The sequence below is a fragment of the Metopolophium dirhodum genome, chromosome 3, assembly GCF_019925205.1.
Source record: "Metopolophium dirhodum isolate CAU chromosome 3, ASM1992520v1, whole genome shotgun sequence".
In the NCBI taxonomy this organism is placed as follows: Eukaryota; Metazoa; Arthropoda; class Insecta; order Hemiptera; family Aphididae; genus Metopolophium; species Metopolophium dirhodum.
Window position 1 is genome coordinate 19,072,563 of NC_083562.1, and position 22,927 is coordinate 19,095,489.

The 22,927-nt window shown below is 27.4% G+C and overlaps 2 protein-coding genes across 4 annotated transcripts in view; one reads left to right on the forward strand and one right to left on the reverse strand.

The window, feature by feature from the left end:
* Positions 1 to 22,927, reverse strand: part of LOC132941428 (G-protein coupled receptor dmsr-1-like) — a 164,696-nt gene that overhangs the window by 85,116 nt on the left and 56,653 nt on the right. For 2 of the 3 annotated variants that reach the window (XM_061009473.1, XM_061009472.1), the window contains exon 1: positions 13,844 to 14,325. The exons of the other annotated variant lie outside the window; for it this stretch is intronic. The gene's annotated coding sequence lies outside the window, so the exon portion shown is untranslated. Of the gene's footprint in view, positions 1 to 13,843; positions 14,326 to 22,927 lie in introns of those variants that run through there. 3 annotated transcript variants of the gene reach the window in all.
* Positions 1,197 to 22,100, forward strand: LOC132940580 (uncharacterized). Its single transcript, XM_061008307.1, is given in 4 exon segments — positions 1,197 to 1,257; positions 19,299 to 19,419; positions 21,282 to 21,379; positions 21,382 to 22,100. Coding segments are annotated over 4 exon segments (999 nt in total).

Here is a 22,927-nt window from a genome sequence, read left to right on the forward strand (position 1 = left end):
AGTGGTTTATTATTGCTTTAAAAATGTTTAATAATACATATCTTTACCATATTTATAAGTTCTATAACCAACGAAGATTTGAAAAGTTTTATATTTATTATTTTTTAACTTATAATTAAGATGGCAGCTTCGCAAATCTTAAACAAATACGTAAAAATATTAGATGGTTAATTTCTTATAATAATAGCTCGGATATGTATACTATGATTTGAAGATGATAATGGTGGAGATTTCAATTTAGATTTGAATATGGATCTGTGGAAGAAACTGCAGTACCTATATCAATAAACTTGAGTGACATGGTTGGATCATATGAGCGTCCAATAGTTAAAGTCATTTTTGTATAAAAAGTTGCTTTCATAAAAATATAATCTTAAATTCAAAACCATTTCCCAGAAAATTGGCATAATTTGTTATGCCTTATAAATCAATTATTTAATCTATTGAATTTTATTGAATTTGCAAAATAACATAATAACAACTACAAATTATAATTAAAGAACAATTACAGTTATACAATTCATATCTATAATAAACAAATCAAAATGTTTTCTTTTCGATAATTTATTTTGTTTTAAATATTTTCGATATAATATCAAAAAGGAATATTTGGTTACCAAAAACCCCTCAGGATACATGTTTATTATGAACCACCATCATAATTCGGTTTATATCCTGGCCCCCCTTCAATGTATACTAACATCCCGTGGGTATACACATCAAACACGACCAAGCATAAACAAGCAAACCAGTAAAAACAAATTTTCAATTATTCTACAATGGCATAATAAACGTCAATACACATACACCACACACGCACGCACCGCACGCAAATGTACACTGCACACACACACATATATGCGCTTATACACTATACAGGAAATTTTTTTTTACGAGTTACTATTAATACTTACTATATCTTGAGAAGTATTCTTTATTAGCTTTTACCCATAAACTGTTTTCAATTTTTACTTAACTATAAAAATGTTATCATTTTCTTGTAGTGTATAATATGACAGAACCGTACATCAGCTGCTTCGTGAATATTGGCAACCAAACACACTGTTTGTAAGAATATGCCCTTGATCAGATTAGGTTAATGATGTAAACTTACTGTTTGGTAGTGATCGATATATGATAACGATGACGAAAGTAGCATTTATGAAGGATTTAACACCATGCAACATTACAATACGATGAAGCTGATACTGTTAAGCAACGGAGGTTGGTCCTTACTCTTTGGTGAGCAACATGAAAGTGAGTTCTAATAGTAATATTCAAAATATGGCGGAATTAGGGAAATCGCGTCATTCTAGATAGACAGTTGACTATAGGTTATAATGTCTATACTAAATATAAATATATATATTGTTACTAAATCAGTTAATCTACTTTTATTATATTTAACACATCTCTATTGTATAACTGGTAGCATAATTTTTCAGTTCGGTTAAAAATATGTAGGTATACTTATTTAGCCAACAATTATTCCAAGAAGCTCGAATAAATAAAACCATAATGATATATTATTAAAAACCGTTTTAATCCTAAAAAAATCATAAAGTGACAGCATTTTACAAAACGATAACACAACATAAACTATTGTAGATACAACAATATTAGTGACGTTTAATTAACTATAAACCTCTATTATTATTCAATAATAATATAATAATATTGCATTTCAAATATCCACTATAATATAATATTACATTTTCGTAACAGATTGTGTGTTATTGCGTAAGTATGGCGCGCACAATTTATTATTATGCCGGTTTCTGAAGCGTGTGTATCGCATATTCGCATTTTATATAGGCGGTGCAGCCGTTAATGTGCACGCCGATCACTGGATTTGGCGGGTGTCGAGTCGGTATAATATTATCAATACGATATCTCACGATGTGTGCCCTCGCTATTACCTCTGACAATTCCAAAGTGTATTTACTAATAGGCACTCAACACCCGCCTTTCACGTTTACGAAGCTCGCACTCCATGCACCTGTTTGCCGTTTTATAGGCGTGTCGTTATACCAATATTAATGTCGCGAGAATTTCAGACATGCGATTGCAAGCGGTTTTCGTACGTCTGCGTACGTTATTATAACTGCGATGATAAATAATATTGTGTACCTACTACCAACGATAATCGGGACACACGTCGTACGAGATGCAGTTATGGCACCGCCGGTGTTGTCGTTTCGTCCTAAAAAATACACTCTACGGCAATAATAATTATTATCTTGTCCTCTAGAATCTTCCAAATTTGATTATTTGTATTCTTTTAATTAATAGAGGGAAATGTTCTACAGCCCACTTCAGTTTTACAATATTTGAATCTCAAACTTTAAAATTGTCTTTAAAGTTTTGTTTACAAATTATTTTATAGCAATATTTTTAATTAAATCCAAAATCAGAGTTTAATGGGGTCTGTAGAAAGTCTTCTTCTTTTAGATAAAAAAAACAGTTATCAATTCAAACAATTCTACGAAGCCTGAGAGGTTTTTCCTATGAAGTCAATTTTCTTAATATAATACACCATACCTCCCCCCCCTGAATAAGTTGCGGGCTGTAGATTAATTGAAAAATATTATATTTAAGATAGCAACTAGAAAAGAATATAAAATATAATTTTCAAATTGTACAGAATTGAAAAAAAACTTTAAAAATCAGCACCGGGCCCCTTAAAATTTGGAATATTTAATACTATTGTAATTTGTAGCCATAAGAGTTAATCAATGTTTAATTTAATGGATCACAGATTTTTTCCCTAAATTATACTTCAGGTATATACATATAATTTACGATATACTAATGACAATACATCTTTTCTATTAATACGTTACAACGTTCATTTTTCTCATTCATAACAAAGATCTATACAGATTTGTCCATTGCAACAAATTGAATATATTTCTGGATGGATTCTGCGAGAAGTCCCAAAATTTAATAAAAATTGTCTGGAAAACTATTTGTAGACTGTACACCGCATTATTAGAGAAGGTCAGTTATTTCATTGGTTATAAAAAAAGCCAAACTATTGGGCGTATTTATTATTTTAAATCATCAATATTTGACAGCATACAAATTATAGTTGTGAAATTGAAATGTAAAGAGCATGAATTGTGAAACTTCAATAAATTCGTTTGTAAATTTGTAAACATATTCTTACCTATATTATTCGATTTGTGAATACTGAGTACAATCATTTATATTATACAAGTATATAATATAAACGTGGATTAGTTAAACTTTTTGTTTTTATTGATATTCCTAGTGTGAAGGGTATAAGGAAGTTATAAAAACTGTCAGCCTGATACGAGTGATACCCTAAAGGATATATTACAACTGACTAGCCAGGTTAGATAAAATTGTAATATTTTTCAAACTGATATAATATAATATACGCACTAAATATATTTTTTTATTATTTTGAATTTTATTTAAGAAAGTATAATAATTACGTAACATTTATTAGTTACTAAATTATTTAGATTATATTTATTCATATAATACTAAACAAATATCTTAAATTGTAACATTCAAAAGAACAATTATTAAAACAATTTTTATATTCGAGATGAAAAGAAATATAAATTTATGAAATAACAATAAAAATACTGTTCAAACTTATTCAAGTTAAAAAGACAGGAAAAATATAAAACTAATGTTTATTGTTTTGTATTATTCAATCGAAAATAGTAGATCCCATTATGAGTTAATTTTCATACAGAAATTAATTTTAAAAAAAATTATAAAACAAAAATATATATAATGTAATAATGTATAAAGCAAATGGCCCATGTCACCAAAGATATAACGATGAAGAAAAAAAATAAAAATTTTAAATTATATAAAAAAAAGTAAATAAATAATTAAATACAATTATATACAAAAAAACAAAGCTCTACGGAATTCACATAATTTGTGAACTTACAACACTATAGTATTTCCCCGTCCAACTTAAACCAAGTTAAATGTATTGAAGATCAGAATATATAATATCTAGAATATGAATACCAATATTATTCCGTTATATTCGTAATTAACTATCGATTTTTATTTTATTATAATATAATACAGTTCATTTGTCGAGTTTGTTTTCAAAAATATAATTTAATTTATATCATATGTTTCTGATGAAACAGTGAAAGCAAAATTCGTTTCATCTTTCTTTGTGTTGTTATATTTCAAATGATTGTGAATATAATATTTTAATACCTATTCAATAATATTTCACATAGTTCATCTCGATGAGATGAATAAAATATGTTTAGTAGTACCTAATAATACTTGACATTCACAATATAATTGTTTAGTAACTAGATCAATGCGATTTATCAAATGGCAGGTAAAATAATGAAAGTAGAACATAATGTAGTATACACAACAAACTATTTCAGAAATCCCTATGGACTCTGAACTTTGAATGCTGTCGTCATGATAATATTGTAATGAATTAATTAGAATAATCACGTTAAAATTTGAATATATCACAAATGATTATTTTCATGGTGCTTACAACTCGTCAAATTTGTCAAACAATCATTACCTATTCATTATTAAGTATTTGATTAAAGATGTGACAAAAAAAATAGAATCTTTCACGAGCATTAACAAGACTAACGGATTACTTATACCGAGTATTTTCTTCTATCAAAAAATAGATATACATAGTCAAGAAAAAAGAAACAAAAAGGATTTAAATGATTATCGAGTTCAAATCGGAAAAAAACAACTCCTTAGAATGATGCATTTAAAACACTCATAAGCAATATGGACGAAAAGATCGGTTTAATATATTATGTTATAGTTGAATTTCTTTTTTTATTATAATTAATAACATTTAAATTAAACCATTTGTGGATCTAAACGTATCGGTCCAAGGGGTAAATAATCTTTTTTTTCATTGTACGTTAGATCCATTATGATTCCGTTTGGGTTAATTTTCCCTTAAAACAAAGTGTTCGGGTTCATTTTTTTAACGAGTTCAAATTAATTTATTTAAACAACCATTTCTCTCTCATTTTTAATAGTCTATGAATTATCCATAACTTACTTGAACTAGTTAAGCAAATGTGTGAAAAAAAAACGTATCCAATTTTTGTATTAATTTGGCATGACTTAATACAGTTAATTCTGTTATACACGTGATTTTTCACAACTACTGGAAGGCAAATGTATACATATAATAATATTAATACTTTATAGTTATTGAATAATATATATATATATAATACCTATATAATATATATTAACGGCGTAATGCAATTTTTGAAACCTATTAATTTTCCCAAGTACTTACACCGAAAGACTTTTTACAATGGGATAACATATATATATTTCCAGCTTATTCTTAATAATTTATAATTTATTTTCTTTTTAGTACACGTTTTACCGTTCTAGTATATATTTTTGAAAATATAAATCACAAAATACTGACTTAATAACGACATTGCCTTTATTATGTATTAATATTATTATTATATTATAAATTTAGTTATTTTACTACTGTCATTTTGTTAAATACTTAATAAAATATATCTTTAGCGTTAAGACACTGTGTACGCTTTTGTTATAATGGTAGTTGTTTACAAATCATATTTATTACCGAGCTTTCCTATCTACACGCATACACTATTCGTATACAACCACTAGCGTGGTGTTATTTTTCACCTACTTTGATATCAATACATAATTTGAGCTTCGACGACTTGGCCATTAAAGTTGGATTTGTTTACATATTTATAATTTACATATACACATATTGTGCGATGTAATAACAAAAAATATTTTAGTTATTAACAAAAATAAATACTTTTATAGATTATATTTTATATTTTAAAATACTGGCAATTAAATTATATTTAGGGAAATCTAAAGTTTCTATTTATTGGAACTCCTACATTTATTTCTACTATGGATAGACTTATCAGTTATCACCCTTCCACTGGGTATAACATAATCGAGTTTGCTGTTATCGTATTCAGTGATGCACATTTAATTTACAGCGAGGAGCAGGTACAATAGGTCAGCGTGTTCATCCCAAGATTATATTCAATCGTTTTTGGAAATTGTCATTCCAGCCAACTTAGTGCTCCCCTAGTGTAAGTTGTGTATACACACCAAATAACTTTTGGCATAGAATAATACAAACAACTATTTTTTCGCTAAACATACATATTTTAAAGTCTTCAAACAATTTTAGATTCTGAGCGAAGCGATGAATGTATTGATTTTACAATGATGTGTGTTTTTTTAAATTTTTTTTTTACTTTTTTTTTGTATCTATAATATTATCACTATTTATTTATTTTATATCTATTATCACTTTTTAGGACAGTAAAAGTGCTTGGATTTTCTTCAACAGTAACTTTTCTGATAGGAAAGTGAATCTAGTTAGTACTTTGGGGGGTCAAAAGTAAAATGCTCAGTAGTTTTCAAAAGCGACGTGAAAAACAAAAGAAAAATTAAGAAACAACGGGAATTTCCACGCAAAATCTTGGTTTTTGGTGTAACTCTAAAATAAATGTCCGTAGGTACATGAAATTTTGACTGAATATTTATATTAGCATTTTCTATACACCATAACATTTTCCAAATATTTTGAGTTATTTTGAACTGTTTTGGACATTTTCAGTTTTCATTTTTTTTAGTTTTTTTTTCTACAAATATCAATAAAATTTTATTTGTTGGGTAAAAAAGCTTGAAAATTTAATGGAAGGCTCCTAGGTTATTGTTTCAAAGGCAAATGAAAAAAATTAAGAATCCTAAGTCACAGTATTTATTTATAAGCATTTAAAGTTCAAATCTTGACAAAATACGGAAAAATCGCGAAAATTAGCAAATTATTTTGAGTTGAGAATTCATAAAATTTTTTTTTTTAAATCTTAGATTTGAAAATGTAATGCAAGATCATCCAAAAGTTTGTCTAATTTTATCAAAAAAAAAATGTCCACAAGAAAGTCAAATTAAATTTTTATGAGCGTTTGAAATTAATATTTTTACAACATTTGATATTCACTCGATTTCTCGTGTCACGATTTTCTTATTTTGTTGTAATTAAAAAACGTATGACTGTAGATACTTGAAAATTTCACTGAATGTTTTTATTAGCACTTTCTATACACGATAAAATTTTAAAAATAATTTGACTCTTTTTGAGCTGTTTACGAACATTGTCAGTTTAATACATAGGCACAATTTTTTTTTTATAAGCATTTAAAGTTCAAATTTTGACAACATTTATCAAATTTAAATTGTAATAATTATTTTATAATTAAAAATGTATAAAATGTTCAACTTTTGTAGCTAAGGATTGAAAATTTAAAACAAGGTTCCTCGTAAATAAGTAAATATATAAATTACTTTATTCACAATAATATCAAATGTACTTAGTAATATCATAGGCTGACTGACCGTTTTCGCTCAGAATCGTTTTTCTTATACAATGATATTATACCATTGAATTCAAATTTAACACCATCCATTACAGTGACCCACTTATTGTAACCTACTGTACAGCAGAGCGACATCCACTTACCCACCTTTTTAATATTATATTCTTATTGATATTATTTTTAGTCAACTTAAGTTGTGTAGGTCCCTTTATCTAGATATTCGATTATAAAGTTTACTAAATAGGTACATTTTAATCAAATAATAAAGGGCATAGGCATCAATTAAATGACAATTAATTTGATAGTAATAACTAAGTTATATATTATATATATATATAGTTTTATTCAAAAAAATATTTAAAAATAAGATTATTTTAATAAAGCAATAAACTTACAGTGTTAATTTTAAAATGTATTTTATGTTTGTTTTAAATTCAATTCTGAAATATAAATTGACTGGTAAAAAGTAATTGATACAGTAAACGTATAGATATATTAACGTAGATATTAATGATAAATATATAAACTAACTTTATACGTAATTTAAAAAGTGATAAAATTACTTTAAAAAACTAAAAACTGTTAAAAAATATTTATATATATAATTAGCTCTTGAATAAAACTTATCAAATTTATTAAATCATAATTATAATATGTAAATATTTTAAACAATTTTCGTTTCTCGAAATTTCACAAAATATTTAGGATGAAAAATATTTAAAAGGAATGCTCTGCATTTATGGATTAAGGTATTAAGTGATTTACTGTAAATCTTGAATAACTTAAGCACTTCTTCAAGTTAATGATTTAAAAAATAATATTTACTCTTTCTAAAATACATAACAGTATAATATGCGTAAATTTGGTCGTTGGAATAATAATTTTAGGGTAGGCACGTGTTCACAAGGTTTGTAAAAAGAAAACGATAGAAAAGAGGGAGGAAGAAAAAGAAGACGTCATGGTATATTTCTAACATAGGACATGTGTTATTATTGGTGAACTTGTGTATTAAATTATTTTATAAAAACGAAAAATATACTTCTCATGCAAGCGATGTAACGGATAAAGTGCAAAAATGTGTAATAAGTTTAGAAACCAAAAAGTATTTTCTAATAGCTAATAAAAAAATCCTTTTATAAAATGAGGTCTAAATAATTAATTTGTGCTGGTCTGATCAATAATCTGAATAACTTGACGTACTATTATTACAGTATACTTTTGAAATGCATTAGGTACCTAATGTATATGTCAGTAACATACTAATATATACGTCATAGATGAAAATTATTTTTCAATTTCTCGTCATATAAAATAGCATAGTATTTATAGCATATGTGTGGTAAATAATAATTTTCAAAACAATTATATTTTTAGTTGATAACTGTGTATATGATTTTTCTGTTTCATATCAATAACTGTAAAAAGATCCAGATACATTGTTATATAAGATCACAAGACACAAATAATATCTCGATTCTCGAGGTACCTATATATTTTCTGAAATAAAAAGACAAAGGAGTATCATATGTCGTATTGTTTTTTGCTAGTCAGTATTTTACACGAGTAGGCTGTCTTCTACATTTAATGATTCAACCGAAACCGTTTACATCAAGAAAAGTACGTTAAAAGTAATGTTAAATGGCTTATAGAATTTCCATTTACTATAGTAAATCATACATATAGCGTCGACACCATTCAAGTAATACATTTTAGTCAATTCAGTGAATCAATAGTTGTTGGAGAATTTCATTATTTTCTCTGCAAAAATGAAAAAAGGTCAAAGTTAAACCGATAATCCTTGTTATTGTTTTACACGAACATGTTCCACTCACACATACATGTGGCCCGACGGGTGTTTTTGAGAGCTAGTCCGGAAATTTACGAGTAACCGATGACTTAAAGATTGCCACCACGGTATTTGTGGTTGTCACTAGCACACGCGGTATATACCAGTCGAAACAACGTCCAAAAAATACCATATTATGAAACAGTCGTTAACGAACCTTAGAGAGACGGGGTATATATAATAATTAAAGACTGTTTTTGAACACAATCGATCCAAAGATGTATTATAACAGAGTGAAACTTTTTTTTTTCGTTTCCCCCTAGGGAGATAAGGTTCGGCATCTCTGTTGAAAATATCCGATAATGCGGATAACTACTTTGTATGTTTACGACACGTGACAAACATCAGATGCAAAAATTAAAAACTCTAAACATCAAAGTTTTTTAATGTCACGTTCAGAAGGCATTTTTTCAATAAGAATCATAATAATAATGGGATTTATTTCTAAGTAAAGGCGATTAATATTTTTTTCAGTTATTGATTTACTATTTATAAGACATATAATTTTTAAACAGGTACATAATAAATTAATATTGTATGATAAATATCATAGATATATATATATATATATATATTTTTAAGTAAATTTAACAATACAATTTTTATTATATATTATACATTATAATTATAAAATATAATACCTTTTATGAAATAAAGATTCTTAATAAAAATATTAAGAAATAATTAATATTTATTTACTTACTTATTTATATTCACTCGTGTAGTTATGATTAATATCAACTATGGAAAATATTATGCAAAACCTTTTTATTATACATTATGATTGATAAATTAAACGATTCCAATATAATGCAAAAAATTTATGAATATCAGTGTTAATAAAAAAAAAAAGGAGGAAACGAAATTGCGAAATCAGTGATGATGTTAGATATATTTTTTGTTGCTTCGATTCAAATCAGCGTAAATTGTTATAATTTTAAATTTTAAAGTAAAAGAACATTAATTTTTGGTTCTGGATAGAGGTTAATAAATGTTGAAATATTCTCAGAAAATACCTTATATGATTTCAAAGCTGAAATACTTACTGGATATGGTATAATTTTTTGATTCACATTTGCAGAATTTCATAATTAATGTTATACTTTTTGTTAGCTAATGTATAAACAGTTTTCTCTCACTGTGTTATATTAATTCATAATTTCTCTGCATGGCACAGATTGTTGCGATAGGTAGGTACTCTAGATAATAATTGAGAAATTCTAAATTAATATCTTGTTAATAGTTAATACTATATTGTCACATACTAATAGGTTGTAAAGGGGCTTAAGACAGAAAAATAACAAAAAAAACCACATACAAATCTAAAATTCTAAAATAGAACTTAATTTAATTTATCAAAAACTTTCTTAACAGCGTAGAATTGAAAATATTACGATATGGTAAATATTAATAGCCTAGTAACGCTGAAAATATTGTAAATAAAATAAAATAGTATAATAGAAAAATGTTAACAATTCCTAAAATGTAAGACTATATTTTATTAGTATTTTATAGGTTTATTAAAATTTAAAACATTTAATTAATAATAATAATTTGTTTAGTTTTAAAGTTTTTAATATTATGTAAACACATTTAAATTAAAAAAGGCTAAAAAGTTTGAAACCACATACATAACTACTTATCACTATTATACTGGTCTTAATATACTACCTATAACTAAAATGTAAAAATGTTTGGTTTTATAAAAAATCTTTAATAAAAAAATAACACTATTATTAAATAATGTTATTGACATTAATAATGATAAAATATATAAATAAAGTTTGAAATGACACTTGGCATAAACATAAGAGCTGCCTAATGCAAAAATTATCTATGAGCGTAACATTCCTTTTACAAAACCTTTTTGCTGTAACTTAGTTGTGCCCTTAGAACAAAATATTTAATCTAGACGGAAGAGCCCAGCAGACTATTCCATCATCGAATCCGCCACTGGAGGGGATACAAACATACAATTGAAATATTTTGGGTAATATTGCATCTATAATAAATTATTTAAAATTATAATTCTACTTAATACAAATAAAATCAGTGCTATTTCAAACAACTAAAATTATTATAATTATTCCATAATCATATCATTAAAAATCAAAAAATGATTATGAAAGTATAACACTTATTTTAAGTTTTGATTTTTGATTTTTAAAACATTAATTTTTTAATTAATATATTATTAGCAATTTAGATTCTCAGCAAATTTTTCTATATAGGTTTCCATTATAGTTCATAGTTTTACAGAATCATTGATTGTTTTTGGAAAGTCAATCTACCTAGTTGCCTAATATGTAAACCATAATTTACCATGCGATTATGTATGATTTCATACTAATAAAGAAACTAATAAATCATTTTTTTGGTCAGAAGTATTGTTTAGAAAGAAAAAAGATATAATATGAACCCATTATATAACCAATAACTTATCGCTCTGCTCAGAATATTAAATAAAACAAAAAAATAATCAAAAACCCAATTTTAACAATATTAAATAAAATTAACGAATTACTTTAATGATTATATTGGTTACTCGCTATTAGATGTTTTTAATAAACAAAAAAGATTTTTTAAGTATTTTATGCAAGTTATGATGGAGAATGTATATATATTTTGGGGCCCCTCACGGGTTCTTTCAGTGGGGCCCAGTTTTCATATTCATACTAATATTATAATTATTATTATGAAATTATGAAACAAACAAAAATATGATAATATTAGCTATTTTAATCTTAAATCATTAAAACATATACAAATTAATTTGAAAATATAGTAAAAAATAAAAGCCCATTAAGTGAGTATACGCTCCCGTTTAAAAATGGTTACAATTAATAATACACAATTTTGCCCTCATTATATAATTTTGTTTTTAAACACGATTCTGTACATAATACGTGATATTTAAAATATTAAAAATTAATTGAAATATTATCTGTATAATATTATCTGTATACAGTAGTTTTTAAATGAAGTCTGCATCCTTGATGTATTTAATAATAGTTGTTAATTTGTTATTAAATTAGTGATAATCAAATTATTATAAAACAAACCGTAAGTATGCGTATTTTTTTTTCATTTATTTTATACTAAATTTAAATCAACATTCTAATTGTATCAGTTGAGAAGAAAATATAAGAAAACAAATGTTTTTAAGCAATTTTATTTTCATCATATTATTTTATAATAAAATATTTTAATATTTTAAAGACAAATTTAAAAATAATAAAATTTTTAATTTATTTTTATATGCCTGAACATAAGCAGTGACAGACGCCTTTCATCCTTTCGACTAAAGCGTATATTGTCTCAAATGCTCGAAATATAATTTATCTCATTCCGTTTTTGCTTTTATCTTATGAAATAAGATATATTAAATACATAGTTCATTATATCAAATATATTAATATAATAAATTTAATCATTGAGATGTCGAATAAAAACGATTATTTTTCATTACACTCCGAGCAGAAGACCTATTATGCTCTCGTCAGTCAAACATTATGTTCCTAAATAATAAAGTATAGACAATATTTCAACATATAGGTTTTTCGTAACGTCCAAGAATATTACAACAATCCAAACAAATCAAAACACGTTTTAATTTTTTTATTTTGCGCTTTATAAAATACAGTAAAATAACGTAATAGGAACTCCTCGCCCCCACAGTCACTTTTACAGTGTGATTCACCGAGCATACTCACCTACATTTTTTCCTATAATAATGAATTTACTTAAATTTGAATTTTTAGAACTTTTAAATATAATTGGGAGTCATATTTTAAAGTACTTAGATTTTTATTTTTATACTATTAGAGGAGTGTCCCGTAGCTATACCAACTTAATTTTTCCTAATGAAAACATCAGTTTTCCAATACATTATTAATTATAGATTACTTTTTGAAAAAATTTATGTATCTTAATTATATTTTGAATTGGTCGTTTTTGAGTTTTTTAACCTTGTGTATTTATAGTAATAGGTCTGTGATAATAGACGTGAAAAATACGGAGGCAACGATGATTTTAAAATTTAGTAATTAATATAAGACTATCTACAGTTTATGGTTTATAACAGTTATCTGAGTATTATAAATACTATATTATCAAATACTGCAACTATTTTATAATTTTGTAAAAAATGCTTAATAAAGACCATTATCCTTAGTATATTATAAAGATATTTTAATAAATCAGGAACTATTCATTCAAATATTTTGATTTGGACACATCAAAATATTCTAAAAAAAATCATCTGCTTAATAATTTACAGTGAAAATGGTTGTATCTCGTGTGGAAAATAAAAGTTTTTATCACCCCAGGACTCTTCAATAGCATACAAATTGAAATGAATGAAAATATGATCCTTAAATCTTACTTAAAAATGCAAACAATGAGAACATGAAAAAAAACACATTTATGAAAACATGAATTCATTATTAAAGAAAAAAAATGGGGATGAGTATACCGTCGGTGGATTACCCTGTATATATAGATACACCCAAACGAGAATGACCATTGCCGGCACGTAGGTACCTATATAAATATATAAAACAAACCGAATAGAATATTCTGTGCGCGCGTAAATACTCACGTTTTGTTACGGGGGCCGGAAGAATATCCGCGGCATTGTGCTGTCCGTGCGGCGAAGGCAAATCGTGGATGGAAAAAAACAAAATAATAATAAAAAAGTATGATATATACTATGTAGGTAGGTACTTGAATAAATCGTATATAATAATATTATATCAAAACTATATAGGTTAAAATATTGACGAACGTCCATACAATATATTACCGTGGGCGAATGTCACAATAATATTACAGCGTAAAATATTATTATATTATTATATTATTACGCGGTACAGACTTGCCATCAGGCGATTTGGCTGGAGAGACTCGTCGGAAAATCACACGACTGCCGATCGCGACAACTACGGCCCTCGGTGGTCGGTACGACGACGTCGCACTGTCACAACGTGCACAACAGTGGTCGGCGTGCTCGCGTGAAACCTTTCCGGCGGAGAGAATATTATTATTATTATTATTATTATTATTATTATTCTTGTTGTTATACTCGCGGCGGTCACACCATCTGCTCGCGAGTCGCGGCGAACGACGGCGGCGGCGGTTGACGCGCGCAAGCTCCGCGACGGCGGCGTCGGCGTTCGTCGCGTAGAAGCTCGTTCGGGGGCGGTCGCCGCTACACGATGCGAAAAAAAAAAGTACGCGGCGTATAATATTAAAATAATTTTACGGTTATATAGGTGTAGCTGGTTATACATATGTACCTACCTATGGTATCTGATGAGGCGTCATTTAAATTTTCTTATTATACGAGGATACAAACATTTGATAAGGCCAATTACGTCCCCTCCCCCCTCGTCGACAGAACAATTATTGTTGAAATAAATTCCCTGTTTCCAGAGGAAAAAAAATGTTTTGCTCTGCCATCGTGCGTCTAACGCATAGATAATAAAATAATAGGATAGGACATCAATGGTCGCCAAAAACGAGAATTTAGTGGTAAGCTGTTAAGAATATGCGGCCCATTATTTTCGTTGTTTTTGTAGGTACATATGACCTCGTAAAGCCACTAATAGTCAGTATCTCTTCGAAAAAGGCAATAACTATGTACACGTCACTTCTCCGAAAAACCTCGAGTCGACTCCATGCATATAGCTGATATAGACTCGTCTTAGGCTTTGTCCATTATTTTATTATCTACGCGCTAGCTGTTTAACCTGACTTCGACCGGGGAAAAAAATGAACAAATATAAAATACGGTGCTATATCGGTGTATCCCTGATTCAGTGCATCATTCAGTTCATGTGCAAATCGGCGTCGTTGAAATTCACATTGTGAACATATTTTCCGATCGAGAAGGGCAATCCACCCGTGTCAGATTGGTTATAGCGTTCGGTGTAGTTTCGAACGTAATTCAAGCTATTCTATACACGTCTTTTATACACTTTTCAGATATGTCTAAAACAACGATCTCTGACATTTTGGTCAAATCGGTCGAGTATTTTTTTTAATCTATAAGCTGGGCTGGCTAGTAGCTGGCTCAAAATTAATCTATGATCTATCTACCTAATTGTCGTTTTCGGTTATTCCATTATATAATACTATGAATACAGTACCTTTGTGTTCTGAAAACACCGTCAAAATCTGTTCGTCTGTTTTGAAGCCTTTCCCCTACAAAGAGACAGCCAAATTTTGAAATGTATCTTTGCGTGATCCATATTATACAATATTACATCTGTACCTAGTACCTATATATTTGAAAATCACAGCGTTTATAACTTGAATACTTTGCATTTATTTTGATACGCAATATAAATTTGAAAACGAAAATAAGATCGTAAATAATTTCAAGATATTCATTTTTCAAAAGTTTTGCAGTAAACAATATTTTTTGTCACGTTGTTAGTACGTACATATTTTTTTAAGCGTGCCTATCTTAGAACATGTGACAGATAATTTATCGTGAAAAAGCAAGATTTTCCAAATAAATTCCCATTCTTCTACAGACTCCTATGTTTATACCAAGTTTCCAAGAAAAAAAATTATATCCAACCATAGTAATCATTTTATTTTCTGTAACTAATGGCGACCCAATATATAATCCAAAAATATTTGATTTTTGTTAACTGAAACAAAATATATGTATATTGTTTAAACTAACATTTAGTGGTTGAATTCCATGATTTAACAATTATACTATCAGGAGTGGTGTAACTTCTTATTAGTGAAAGAATTTTTAGAATTGGTTCAATAGTTACAGAGATTACTCCCTGCATACAAACAAATTTTACCTCCTTCTAATATAATACTAGTATAGACGATCCTGTGTCATTTTAGAATTATTTGTACTCTATATCATTTGCACGAGGCTCCTTTCCTACAAATTGTTGACATCCAACACATTTTAATATATTTTTGTGTATACAGATATTATTCAGTAAAGTATATTTTTATGCGTCCCATTCCTTTCAGATAATAATTTTATATTGAGATACAGTTTCAAATATTTATAAATATATCATAAATCACAAAATCTATTTGTACCGGTGAAAATAAATGCGGAATAAAATATAACAGTTTAGAATTTTGATATAATTGCTGTTGTTTTTTTTGTGTTTCATAATATAATTATAATACATATAATAATATATACTATTTTATTTTCAAAATCTCATGTATATTACATACTTTTTGAATAAATCCAAAATTATAAGACACAACATCGGTGTGTTGAAAGTTACAAGTTTATATACCAATGTGCCGAATTTACGAAACGTGTGAACTGGCCATAACCGATATATTAAAGCTTATTCACGCATCGATAATGAACACCCCTGTAATACTGTTATAATTTGTAATATTAATTATAATAATAGTATAATACATTATAACCAGACCAAACATGGTTCCGGTTTTCATTAAAAACATATTTTTACCAGGAGATGAGCTTCCTATTACTCAGACCATACTCAAACATCCACCCCATAAACTCGTTAATTAACACTTGCTTGCGTGCTTATCGATAATAACTGCAGCTGACTGGCCCATTATAAACAGAGCTAGGCTCTAATTGTAGTCGCCTATGGTCGCATGATGTAATAAAAAAATACTATTTTATCCACGATTTTCGTCCATTTATTCACGAATAACGTGTATAGCTTGGTGAGAATCTGAAAGCTTACAGGTTTTAAAACATTAGAAACGTTTATGACGGAATTTTAACACTACAAATAAACCCTTTTCGATCGGGTTTATAATATATTTGGTGAGTTTATAATGTAAATTATTTATTTGAAGCAATATCAATATACGTCCAGTAAAATTGTATCGTTAATAAAATATAATCATATATTAGTGCATTTATTAAGCAATAGTTTCGTTTCATATTTTATTTATTTTAATGCCTAATCATATGAACAATAAACCTACATGACTATGTGACTATTGGTTACGTATGTAATTAATTTTAAAGTATATATTTTATACTATTAACTTCATAAGATAGTTAACCTACCTTCTAATAATTAATAATAAGTTCTAAATTAAATTTTTATTTCAAACATTCACATTTTTATTTATGAATCCGTTTAGGATTTATACAAACCATTAACAATATCTTTGATTTATGATTTCATTGAATCCAGCGAAAGTCTTGTATATTTATTTTAATTTACGCCGAATCGTATTATTTTATTAGTTTTAGTGTACTCACTTTATCAAAAAATACTATGTGCATTATACATCTAAAGACTAAACCATCGCATATTATTCAGATGCATTTTGTCTTTAACCCCACCGAATTTGTACCTTACCAAATAATACCATAACCCTTGTCAGCCACAATAATATTATAATTTATACAATGCAAATCTAGTATATAAATAATTGCAAGCGACAACAATGCAAAACAATATTTGTATATGTCACACGACTATTTTAACAAGTTTTACTTAGATTCTACAAACCTTAACAGTTATGTAAGTACACTAAGTATAAACGTAAATAAAGACACTACAAATGCATGTATACTAGTGTCAATACACATACAATAAATTCTAAATGAACGTCGTAGAGGCTTATGAAATTGTAGCTATTCCTACAACTTGCAAGGAAAATATATAGGTCAACCAATAGCCAATAGGCGACTGATATGCATCCTTTCTTTACGAGATTCCCAACGCGTCGAGTATATTTTGTACACATTGGTCCACGTAAGTGTCTCCACTCATTATTTCGAATATGTTTAAATTTTCTGAAAACATTATTTTAAAGTAATGTTAAATAATTGTAAAATAACATATTTGAAAAAAATACATTTTACAATTTTTTATCGTTATCACTTTTTAAGTTTTTACCTTTTTGAATGAGAACATAGATCTGAAACCACATGTTCTAAAGTCTAACATTTTTTGGTAGGTACATAAAAATCGAATTTTGAACTAGTATATAGTTAATTAGTAATACCTAAGTATTTAAAGTTTAGATGAACCAGCATTTTGTGGCGTAACCACGTGCCAAATAAAAAAAAATTGTATACTCCATTAAAAAGCTTAAAAATTTAATTCATTATCATCATAAGCTTTGATTAATTAATGATTTAATTAAAAATTGCGTATAACAATTTAAACACACCAAAATTATGTAGATGCTAGGTTATTATTTTTACAAGCGTTTGAAAGATTTGGAAATAATTTCTAAAAGTTTAACATTTTAAATTTTAATATAGCATATTAGTTATTGATAATATAATATAAGACGTATACGATGATTTTGGTAAAATTTAGTTCAGCATATACCACATTGCTAATAGAAAAATAAATTACTAATAGGTATAGTAGGTACTTAATATAACATATAGATTAATAGGTACGATTTTAGAAATGGTGCGTGACACACCTAAGAACCATATTTCGTAAACAATGATTTATCGTAGAATTCAAATTTAACACATCCATTACAATGGTCAGTGGCCTACCTAATGACGATGTGCACTTCAAACCTATTATATACAGTAGAGAGAAATCCGCAATTATTTTTGTTTTTAAATGTCACATAAACTAATAGATTTAGTTATAATAACGCGCCTTCCAGATATTATTATTTTATACAACTCTTTAAAACTTTTAAATAAAGAAAGTTTATGTAAGATGGAAATAGTGTGTTTTGTAAAATAGGTTATTTCCATGATAATGTTTTAACATTTTCGTCATCAATATAGTACGTTTTGAAATAAAATGTTTGATTTTCCTATATGGCTTTATGGGTAATAGGTATAATATATAATTTGTTTTGTCTTTTCGTGAAAATAGAACGCAAAATGATGAAGAATCGCCGAGACAATAAATATTTTTGGTTATACCTATGACATTATATCATTCTGATTTTTTTTTAGTTATATTTAAATTGACTATATTTGTCTTGATTATACCTATATCCTCATGCCTTATAAGTGAATTATTTATTATTATTATTTTTATCATTATAATTATATATTATACTAAAACATGTAGTTTTTTGTTTAGACCCCCTGCCTCTTTTTGGATTCCTAGATCCATCCCGGATATCAGATATTATTAACTTTTATAATTGGGAAGACAGATTAGCACTGGGAGCGCTGTCGGCGCCTATCGTACTGATGGTTAGGCGGGTTCCCCTCTACGTAGAGTCGGGAGATTGTATGCATTTTCCCGACATTTCGCATATATTTTCCTTTAAGAGAAGTGTATTTTAATTTATTTGATAATATTAGTAGAAATTGTACTTACCAACGTATACAGTTAGCTATAAAAGCGTATAAAGTGTCGATACCAAAATGCATTTATTATAAAAAGTAAAATAACCAATGTAAAACTATATCTATACACCCCAAATCGGAAGGTAAAAATTGTTTCCACCAGAGCGCATTTTGTTAATCTGTTTCCCCAATATAATACATCTCCGCGTTGTAATTTCTTGTAAGTGGTCGGTAAATTGTTTCATGCCAAATTAAAAATTTGTCGCTAAAACTTGTTATTTCACACTAAGCAATTATGTATTAATATTGGATGTGCCAGTTACGATTGATTTATATTGTATGCAGACACGCAGTGACAGGGACGTTTATGTGACGCGTACTGTAGCTATTATGCTGATTACATAATAATATATACCCAGGTAGTTTAAAATGTAACGAAAAAACTTTAATAACAAATTTGATGAAGCATACCTAAAAGTAAAATCTTATAATTAATCTTAATAAACATTGTTCTACACTTAATCACTTTCAAAATGCATTCATATCGTTTTTTTATTTATTCAAACTAAATTGTAATACCCACATCAAAGAAAAAAAATGTATATATAATTATGTTGTGATATCAATTATCAAACGATGCTAATTATTATAAGAAATAACGAATTTCACAAATAGTGAGCAATACTGTTACTCTTACCTATAACTTATCTTGTCATATTCATTACATGTTGAACGCCTATGAAACAATATATTATTATTTTCTTACATTTTTTTTTTATGCAATTTTATCAACTCATCAGTCTCTTTTAAATTAAAAGTAATTGTATTATTACTGTTGGGCTAACTGGCTAAGAATTAAGAACTTTTAACATCTAACTTATCCCTAAAATATAATAACAATTCTTTAACTAGGTATATAGTATAAGCTGATTTTGTAAATAGTTATGAATCATAATGTACGTTATTTTATTATAATATCTATAATAACAGACAACAGTAGGTTGTAACTTTTAAAATATTAATTTAAGTATATATTTAAGCATTTTTCATTGTTTTATTCTAACGTATAGTGTTTGAAATTTAAAAAAATGAAATATTTCAGCATTTTAATAAATTTTGTTTTATTTTTAAATAAGTTTTATAATTACATATAATTGTCATAAATTACCTTCATAATTGTATGATACCTATATATGTATACCTAACCTTTGGTATTATACATTTAAAATGGTATTCAACATTTTTAAATATTTTAATGTTTAAATGATACAATAGTAGGTATACAATATTATACATGTATATTGTATACCTACTGAATTCTGACATTAGAATTTAGAACTCTGAACATTGTGTTTAAAAAATGGCACACGTGTTGTATGCTATCTACCAACAAATTGCCGGTGTCATATGCCGTATCTACGTTATCTACCGTAATCCGTATTGACGGTATCGATATTATATTTCTATATATTATATATGTTTATAATTCCTTTAGGAATTTCAAAGTTATTTTGTATTTTAGAATTTATTATGTGTTCGTTGATCGCTGAGAACAAACGTCGTAGTTGTATGTTTTTCATTAATTGTAAATTTATGGTTTTATAAAATGAGTACTTAGGGTGAATTATAGAGAAAAATTATTTTTAATGACGAAACTTGTGTACAATTTTTAAAAGATCGTGATTTATTACCTAATATAAAACTGTGTACAAAGTTAAATTCTATTGGAGAACAATGTAATAGTGAAATGAAAGAAACTTTAAAAAAAAAGCCGAAAACGTGATGGAAACGGAGATATTATTATAACAAAATATTTACGATGTAAAAAAAAGGGTTGTCAAACATGGCAATCCATTCGTAAAGAAAATCCATTTTTACATACACCGACAAAAATTGAAAAAATAATAGTAGATCAAGCTTATGCGAAATATTGAAACTTGTTTGGTGCTGGACGAATCAATTTAAAAATATACAAACAGAAAATATTACGGGTAAAGGACATCACACAGTCTCAGATTGGTATAATTTGTGTCGAGACGTTGTCGTCGAACAGTTTAAACATCGACGAAAAATGGGAGGTAAAGGATACATCGTACATATTGACGAGTCTCTTTTCCAAGGCAAACGAAAGTACAATAGAGGCATATTACGGCTTGGCGATCATAGACCTAATGATAATGCAAATTACTATTTTGATTCAAGTTCTTGTTCTGATTTTGAAAACGATTCTGACGAAGAAAATCAAAATATTGAAAACCAAAACAGAAATTACGGAAATCGCGTTCAAGGACCCTGGGTGTTTGGTACGTGCTGCTTGCGTCAAGATAATATTTTGGAGCGTCGTTATTTTATAATTGATAAAAGAGATCATGAAACATTACTTCCCATAATTGTCCAAGAAATAGAACCGGAAACCACAATTCATTCAGATGAATGGAGAGCTTACAGTACTCTTAAAGAACGTGGCTTTCTTCACCAAACAGTTAACCACAACAAAAACTTTATAGATCCACGTACAGGGGCTCAAACACAGACTATTGAATGCTTATGGAAACACGTGAAAGTAAAGTATGGAATCAGAGCTCGTTGAGCGACCAATCTTCTTGAAAGACAATTGCAAGAAGAGTGGTGGAGATCCGTCAATCAAAAAAATGTATTTGAATGTTTTTTACAAGATGTAAAAAAATAAAAAAATGTGAACAGCTGTTAACAAACAGGCTATTAAATATAGGACAACTGTGAACCAACAGGCATTGAACAGGTTAGTAACTTAAGTTTGTAGATTTTTGTAGGTATGATTTTATTGGTAGATAGCATACGACACGTAAAATTTCAATGTTTCACGTTTTTGTGAAATATATCATACTTCAAACAATACATATAAAATATATCTTAAGCATACGAATGTCTTATGATAGGTATGAAAAAATACATGGTTCATATATAATGAAAAATCCTTCCATACAACTATATGAAACATGTTTGTTGTCTGGAGTTGAATTAAATTCTCAAGTATTTTTACACACAAACAAAAACTGTATCATACATAAATTAAAAAATAGTTTTAAAAAAAGTTAAAAATTTAAAATGTATATAAATAGCACAAAAAGAAAAGCCCGAAATGTTATGAAAATCATATCAAATATAAAACCGACTGTATTAATATTTTGTAAAAATGTCAAGTACCATAGAGAGTTGTTCATTTTTAAATTATAATGAAAAAAATCCCAAAATCAATTTTGTCAAAAATTGGTTTTTCCAAAGTATTTTTTGTTTGTTTGTTAATTTTAATAGTGTGTTATTAGTTTTTGACAATTTACGTACATTTTATTTTTGTGCATTTCAAAAGGTGGTGTTTCCGGGAAATAGTGTTCATTTTGCATCGATCTCATGGAAATAAACAACGAATAATTTTGT